This window comes from Electrophorus electricus, chromosome 3, assembly GCF_013358815.1.
Source record: "Electrophorus electricus isolate fEleEle1 chromosome 3, fEleEle1.pri, whole genome shotgun sequence".
NCBI classification, from domain to species: Eukaryota; Metazoa; Chordata; class Actinopteri; order Gymnotiformes; family Gymnotidae; genus Electrophorus; species Electrophorus electricus.
Window position 1 is genome coordinate 337,501 of NC_049537.1, and position 7,500 is coordinate 345,000.

General features: G+C 52.3%; 2 protein-coding genes across 2 annotated transcripts in view; one reads left to right on the top strand and one right to left on the bottom strand.

The window, feature by feature from the left end:
• Positions 1 to 1,387, top strand: part of trim25l (tripartite motif containing 25, like) — a 15,033-nt gene extending 13,646 nt beyond the window's left edge. Inside the window, exons 16-19 of the mRNA XM_035524612.1 lie at positions 78 to 95; positions 243 to 305; positions 460 to 525; positions 716 to 1,387. Coding sequence (XP_035380505.1) covers positions 78 to 95; positions 243 to 305; positions 460 to 525; positions 716 to 1,290 — 722 coding nt within the window. The 3' untranslated portion in view covers positions 1,291 to 1,387. The remainder of the gene's footprint in view (positions 1 to 77; positions 96 to 242; positions 306 to 459; positions 526 to 715) is intronic.
• A 111-nt stretch (positions 1,388 to 1,498) lies between these two features.
• trak2 (trafficking protein, kinesin binding 2) overlaps positions 1,499 to 7,500 on the bottom strand; it is an 18,802-nt gene continuing 12,800 nt past the window's right edge. The window contains exons 10-17 of the mRNA XM_026998633.2: positions 6,956 to 7,030; positions 6,602 to 6,739; positions 5,660 to 5,739; positions 5,394 to 5,567; positions 4,972 to 5,246; positions 4,397 to 4,825; positions 4,204 to 4,300; positions 1,499 to 4,091 (exon numbers count right to left, since the gene is read on the bottom strand). Of these exons, the coding sequence (XP_026854434.2) occupies positions 3,341 to 4,091; positions 4,204 to 4,300; positions 4,397 to 4,825; positions 4,972 to 5,246; positions 5,394 to 5,567; positions 5,660 to 5,739; positions 6,602 to 6,739; positions 6,956 to 7,030 (2,019 nt within the window). The 3' untranslated portion in view covers positions 1,499 to 3,340. The remainder of the gene's footprint in view (positions 4,092 to 4,203; positions 4,301 to 4,396; positions 4,826 to 4,971; positions 5,247 to 5,393; positions 5,568 to 5,659; positions 5,740 to 6,601; positions 6,740 to 6,955; positions 7,031 to 7,500) is intronic.

Consider the following 7,500-nt stretch of genomic DNA (forward strand, 5'->3'; position numbering starts at 1 on the left):
CAATCAGGGAGCACTGTGTCTGTCCATGTCACCATTTCAACTATTTTCCATGCTGACTGGGTTTTGTCATTGTCCAGGTGAAAGTCCAGTAGATGGTAAGGGTTCCAGGACCACCGGGGTCTTCCACAGTCTTACTGATGTGACTGAACTACACACACGGGCTCAGGGAAGTCGGAGTTCATTAGTTGTGCCCCATAAATAAGTGAATCTGTACAGCCTAACCTCTTTTCCATGATGTACAGTGAACCCCGGGCTCTTCCTGGACTCACCTACTGAATTCACAATGACTCCAGCATTCCCAGTTTGTAAGTGTTCGTAATCCCTTCACCGCCAACAGTGCCCATATTCCACACATAATCCCTTACAGATTACACGCCTACACAGCTGCCTAAACTCTCACATAATACTTCCATAATCCTGATGCCTGGAACGTTGACTGTGCTGACATATTTCTCTCAGTGAGGGAAATTGACATGGACAGCATAGAGGCTCCGGAGCCCAGGACCAGGGATGAGTTCCTGCAGTGTGAGTTGAGCCAGACGCTTGGAAACACACACCAGATTCATACAATGTCTCCCACCACTCCGCTGACATACACAAAACTCTGAAAGCAGCAGTCTGTAACACACACACTCAGCACATCGTCACACAGGTCAGCGTGTCCCCGCTCTCGTGGGGACTCTAATTCTCACTCCTCTCTCCGTCACGGTCTCAGACGCCTGCGCGCTAACCCTGGACCCCAACACCGCGCACCAGCGTCTGGCACTGATGGAGGAGGGCACCAGGGCGGAGCTGCAGGTTCGGGCACTGCCCTACCCAGAGTGCCCACAGCGCTTCGATGGCTGGACGCAGGTGCTTTGTCTGCAGCCCCTTGTCTCCGAACGCTCCTACTGGGAGGTGGAGTGGCGTGGGCGGGGCTCCTCGCTGGGCGTGGCCAGTGCAGCCATGACCAGGAAGGGGGCAGACGCAAGGGCGGGGCTAGGATACAACAGCCAATCCTGGAGCCTGGAGCTGTCAGACATGTGCTGCGCAGCCATGCACGCCAATCAAAAGAAGGAGATCCCGGTGACGTACTGCCCCCGTGTGGGCGTGTTCCTGGACCGGGGGGCGGGGACACTGTCCTTCTACGCCGTGGACGACAACCTCCTGCTTGTGCATGAGTTCCGAGGGTCCTTCTCTGAGCCCCTGTTTGCAGCCTTTGGCGTAGGCAGTGGCGTGGGCGTGGGGCTGGACTTTGCCATGGGTCAGTTCAGCTCCACCGCGGACAGCATCAAGATCTGCCGTCTCTGAGCCCAGAGCAAAAATACTGCTGGGAATTCACGGAGGACATCAAACACTCTTCTAATAACATTTTTCATATAAAATATAATATTGTTCACACAATGTAATTTGGGAAGTCTGTATGATTACAATGATTAAATGGCATTTATGAATAAAACAAACAAAAGAAACTATTTACTCACTGTGTTTACTGTTTAGGAAAACACACACACGCAGATCAAGATTTGTTTTGTTTATTCGATTTAAAATGCTGTTACACGACGGCACTCTTGGGGACACTGGATGGGTAAAGGGTTAGCCTTTATGGTTAATTACTGAATGGCATTAAAACTACAGTTGACATCACGTCGTTGTCCTGAGTGACAGGCCAGACTGAGTCAGCTACAGCAGGGATTTGACCAGTCCACACCAGCCATCCAGCCATAGCAAAACCACAAGCCCTGCCCCCTGGTTTGGCCCCACCCCTTACATTATGCTCCATCCAACAGAGGAGAAAACAGGTCCATTTACATCAGCCACCAAACAAATAAAATGTGTTTATATAATACAGCCCAGTCAGCCATAAAGCTGTGTACATGGTTTGGTTTGACACAAACGTTTAAAAGCAACTTCCATCTTAAACTCCTTTAAAGAGCCACAAAACATGAATAAGCAATATATTTAAAATATTGTTAAATTAAAGAGTGGTAACTTTTAATGTTAAAATATTAAACCTACATCTCGATAATTTCCTAATCCACAGATAGCGGGAAACCTACAGATAATTACGTTATTCAAAGTGCATAAAATGAGAAAGAAGAGTTTTGGGATAGAGTGATCAATAGTGTACTGGAAGAAGCGCAGGGGTCAGAGGTCACTGTTGGAGTCCGTTGTGGCAGTTCAGCAGGGGTCGGGCATGTTGTGCATACTACTGAGAGTGAGTGTAATAAAATGCAGATTGTTAGCGAAGACACACAGCGTGGTTACTACATACTCAACATCCGAACGTCGAAAACATTCCTTGACCTTCCCTTTAACCAGATCTCCTCTCATCGTGATACAAGCGACTGTGGACGCAGACACACGTGCAGGAGACAGACGTGCATGCTGGGAGTTGAAGTCATTATTTCAGGTCAGTAACAATACAGGAAGTTGACAACTGGATGGACATGGCAGTTATCAGACCTGTAAAGACTCTTTACCACTAAGCTGAACCACAGCGACAGAGGAAGCCTGTAGGCGGAGCCTCGCTTGTCTGGTTCAGTAGTGTTTGAAGCTGTTTGGTTGTTTTATAGTAAAGCATCAGCAGGTTGGGGTGAAGCAGAGACAGTAGAGATGAACCTGTTTACCGAGGCTCTGCAATCTCCTCCTCCTCCTCCTAAACTCCTTCCTCTTCTCCCCTAACCTCCTCAGGTAACCTTTACATACCATCTCCAACTTACTGTTAGGCTCTGAGGACGACTAACGTGCAAAACACCCTCCATGTCTATAACAAACCTACACAAGTTTCATTCCATAACACACATTCTTTGTTCCCTCATCACGTCACCCTGGTGCCCCGGCCCTCATCACGTCACCCTGGTGCCCCGGCCCTCATCACGTCACCCTGGTGCCCTGGCCCTCATCACTTCCTCACTCCTTATCTCACCTCTTGTGATGGAGCCTACAGAGCCTCGTGGACAGAACATGAGAAATCACATGACCTCAGAATGACCTCTGCCTGACCTCTGCTTGACCTTGGCTTTGGAGTTTAATGTGTGAGAAGCTGCAGGGTAGAAGAAAGACATGAGCGATGAAAGAACCTGCTGCAGACCTGCCGCAGACCTGCCACAGACCAGTTCTAGTCTGGGGGAATAAATGTTTAAGGGGTGTTTATTTCTAAGGTCTTATTGTCTAAGGTCTTCGGTTCCTCACCGAAACACATTTACCCTCCACAACTGTGCTCTTAAAAACCACATCATGTGGACGAGGCCACACCCTCTTTAAGACCGGCATTCTATAAATATAAACAAACATTCATTATGTTATAAGGATGCAAGCAAAGAGGCGGGTTGGACAGCGTTACTGATGCACCACTAATTCAGTGTTTGTGCGGAAGAGGCGGAGCTGAGGAAAGGGAGGCGTGTCTGCGTGTGGGGTTTGGCTTCTGGCTACCCAAGGATTGGCTGGGTAGGGCGAGGGAGGTGGGGTGTGTGGGCAGGACAGGATGGGACGGGCTAGAGGCAGATGTGCGACACCGCCCAATCATAGCAGGAAGACTTTGGTTCCTCCTTAGCCCATCCAATAGGCTTCGACCTGTTGCTAGAAAGGTGGCTGACTCCTGGCAGTGAGGGACCTCCGCCCCCTGCACAACGTTTCTGTCCAATCCCAGCTTCCGTAGACGCCGAACAAGGTTGCTGCCAGTGTGGTCCTGATTGGCCAGCTCCTCCATGGGGGCGGGCTCCGGGCTGGGGAGGTCGGGTCGGGAGGCGCGGCCAAGCTTCACGCCGTAAACATCCTGCAGGAAGAGCTCTGCTGGGCGGGATGCCAGGAAGTTGTCAGAGCAGGTGCTGCGGGACTCGAGGGGGAGGGGCGAGGGGCAGGGGGAGTTAGGGGGGGTACAGGGGCGGAGGAGCAGGGGCCCAGGAAGGGGCAGCTTGCAGGGGGCAGGAGCCCTTTGGGCAGAGATGCCCTTCTCCAACAGGAGTTTGGCCAGACCACCGGGGGCAGCTGCAGGACGTTGAGGTGGGAAAGAGTCTTCTAGACTGAGTCTGCACGCGGTGAGCGGTGTGCTGGGACCCGACCGGAGAGAACTTGGAGTGTATTCACGCACCGACGGACTAGACGCAGAACTACAGAACACACATACACACGCATACACACACACAAACACCATTACAGTTATTAAAGAAATATCAAAAACAAAAGACCCTGTTGGATTAAAACAAACAGTGCCAGTCATACCTTGGCGTCACCTGTGTGACATCACTGGGGTGTAGGATCCGGCAGGTGGTGAAGGTGTAGGTAGAGAAGGTGGAGCTCTGACACTTACCCGGATTGACTGTGGAATCAAAACACTACCATGAAGGATGTGTCACTACAGCCAACCACACCCTCACACTACTAGGACGTGGTGTGTGTACTGAGAACTGCTCACCGGTAGAGGGCGCCGGCTGGGAACCCGATACTGCTGCTGACCCTGATGGTACAGAGGTTAATGAGGTGCCAGAGGTCGCTGCCATGCTAGCTGTTGTTGCTAAGGAGACAGCTGTTGCCAAGGCAACCGGGGAAGCCCTCAGAGATGGTGGAAGGGGCAGATCTTTGAGTGACATGCAGAAAACTCGCTCTTGCGTTTCCTCTGGAGTGGAAGATGAGTGCACGTGGAAAGTGATCCCTCCTTCTTCCTCGTCCTCCTCATCCTCTCCTCCCTCTCTCCTCTCCTCATCCTCCTCCACGTCTGAGAGGCGGTACACGGTGTCCTGGGGAAGTGTCCGAAAGCCCTTGGTGACCACGCCCGGGTGGGGGTCCAGGATGGTGGCCAGGTGAGGCTTAGCCAGCTGCTGCCAGTGGTACAGAGTCAGAGAGCCTTCAGGGGGCAAAGGTCAAAGTTCAGCATTTAAAGCAAAAAGTAAATATCATCTCAGCTATCTATGGAGTCGTGTGCAGGTCATGTGACATTTAGAGTGTTTATAAAGGGTTTATTGATTAATTAACATCTGGCTCATTCTGCACCTTCCATTGGTTTGACGATCTGCAGTTTTTCCGGAAGAAAGGACTTGAAGCAGCTGGATGTGAGCGAAAACTCTGACAGGCTGCTGAAAGAGGAGCTACGACCACTCCCACCACACTCTGACTCCGCCCCCGCCAGCTCCTGCAACTTTCTGTCCCTCTCGGCCTGGAAGTACTGGTGCTCACACAGGAAGTTCTGTCTGCGCAAGGACAGGCGGTGAAGAGCTGAGACGAGGTCTCTTCCTGTGGGAGAGCCAGGTTGGCCCAGCTGGGACTCACTGATGGAGGGACCACACACACACACAAACAAACATGGGTTAGACACCCACCAACCCACACTTGGGGGTCGGTCTCTCTCTCTCTCTCTCTCTCTCTCTCTCTCTCTCTCTCTCTCTCTCTCTCCACACACACACACTCCCACTCACTCGGGCAGGTTTTGGTAAGTGTTTGGCTCCTGTGTTCTGTTCGTGTGTGAGGGGAACGGCAATGCAGTCATCACGGTGCCGCAGTGCCCTGATCCGGGGATAGGGGGCGCCACTTCACGCCCCACTGCTGCCCTCACAGAGCGCACCGTCTGGAATACACGCGCATATGGCGATCTGGAGAGAGGGGTCAACATCTGATTTTTACTGAAATCTTGAATTTATGGAAATGGACAGAAAACGTGTGTGTGTGTGTGTGTGTGTGAGACCTCTGGTCTTGGAAGGCCAGCTCCTCGTCTACACTCAACTCTCTCCTCATAGTGCCTTCTATCTCAGCTGCTAGAGAGTCCTAAAGAGAGAGACACAATATATGGGACATGTGTGTGTGTGTGTGTGTGTGTGTATACCTGGGGGTAGAGGCTGTAGGTCAGGGTTGTGTGTGTGTGTGTGTGTGTGTGTGTGTACGTACCCGGGGCTAGAGGCCATAGGCCAGGGTGTTTGTGTGTGTGTGTGTACGTACCCGGGGCTAGAGGCCATAGGCCAGGGTGTTGTGTGTGTGTGTGTGTACGTACCCGGGGCTAGAGGCCATAGGCCAGGGTGTTGTGTGTGTGTGTGTACGTACCCGGGGCTAGAGGCCATAGGCCAGGGTGTTGTGTGTGTGTGTGTGTGTGTGTGTGTGTGTGTACCCGGGGCTAGAGGCCATAGGCCAGGGTGTTGTGTGTGTGTGTGTACGTACCCGGGGCTAGAGGCCATAGGCCAGGGTGTTGTGTGTGTGTGTGTGTGTGTGTGTGTGTGTGTGTGTGTGTGTACCCGGGGCTAGAGGCCATAGGCCAGGGTGTTGTGTGTGTGTGTGTGTGTGTGTGTGTACCCGGGGCTAGAGGCCATAGGCCAGGGTGTTGTGTGTGTGTGTGTGTACCCGGGGCTAGAGGCCATAGGCCATAGGCCAGGGTGTTGTGTGTGTGTGTGTGTGTGTGTGTGTGTGTGTGTGTGTGTGTGTGTGTGTGTACCCGGGGCTAGAGGCCATAGGCCAGGGTGTTGTGTGTGTGTGTGTGTGTGTGTGTGTGTGTGTATACCCGGGGCTAGAGGCCATAGGCCAGGGTGTTGTGTGTGTGTGTGTGTGTGTGTGTGTGTGTGTGTGTGTACCCAGGGCTAGAGGCCATAGGCCAGGGTGTTGTGTGTGTGTGTGTGTGTGTGTGTGTGTGTGTGTGTACCCGGGGGTAGAGGCCGTAGGTCAGGTGTCTCCGTGTTCCTGCGTGTGCAGACGTTTTATTGCGCAGATCCTTCACCTCCTCCTGGGTCTCCTGCAGCATCTCCACACACTCCACATTCCTGTCTGCCATGTCCTTCAGCTACCACACACACACACACACACACACACACACACACACACACACTCGTTGTTATAGTGCTATAGTTGTAGTGTTAGTGTTGTAGCGTTGTAGTTTTATATTTTCAGTAACAGGTTATTTAATCACGAGCAGGTCCTTGCCAAAGGCCTCCTTCTGCCCCATCCCTGCACGAGTGATGTGTGTGACGCATGTGCTGTGTGTAGTCTGTCTGTGTACCTCTGCAGTTAGCTGTCTCTGTGCATCCTTTGAGGCCTGTAAGTGAATCCTCAACTCCTCCTTCTCCAGAGCCAACTGAAAACACACAGACAGACATTGTTATTATTACAATTGTCACTGCAATAATAACCCTATGTTCTGACCTCTTTGACCCTGCTGTGACCCCTTTGGCCCCACTGTGACCCCATTCTGACCCCTTTGACCCCGCTCTGACCCCATTCTGACTCTGCTGTGACCCCGTTCTCACCTCTTTGTCCTCGTAGTGACCCCATTCTGACCTCTTTGACCCTGCTGTGATCCCATTCTGATCTCCTTGACCTGCTGTGATCCCATTCTGACCTCTTTGACCCCGCTGTGACCCCATTCTGACTCTGCTGTGACCCCGTTCTGACCCCGCTGTGACCCCGTTCTGACCCCGCTGTGACCCCGTTCTGACCCTGCTGTGACCCTGTTCTGACCCTGCTGTGACCCTGTTCTGACCTCTTTGTCTACGCTCTGACCCCGTTCTGACCTCTTTGTCCCCACTGTGACCCCGTTCTGACGTC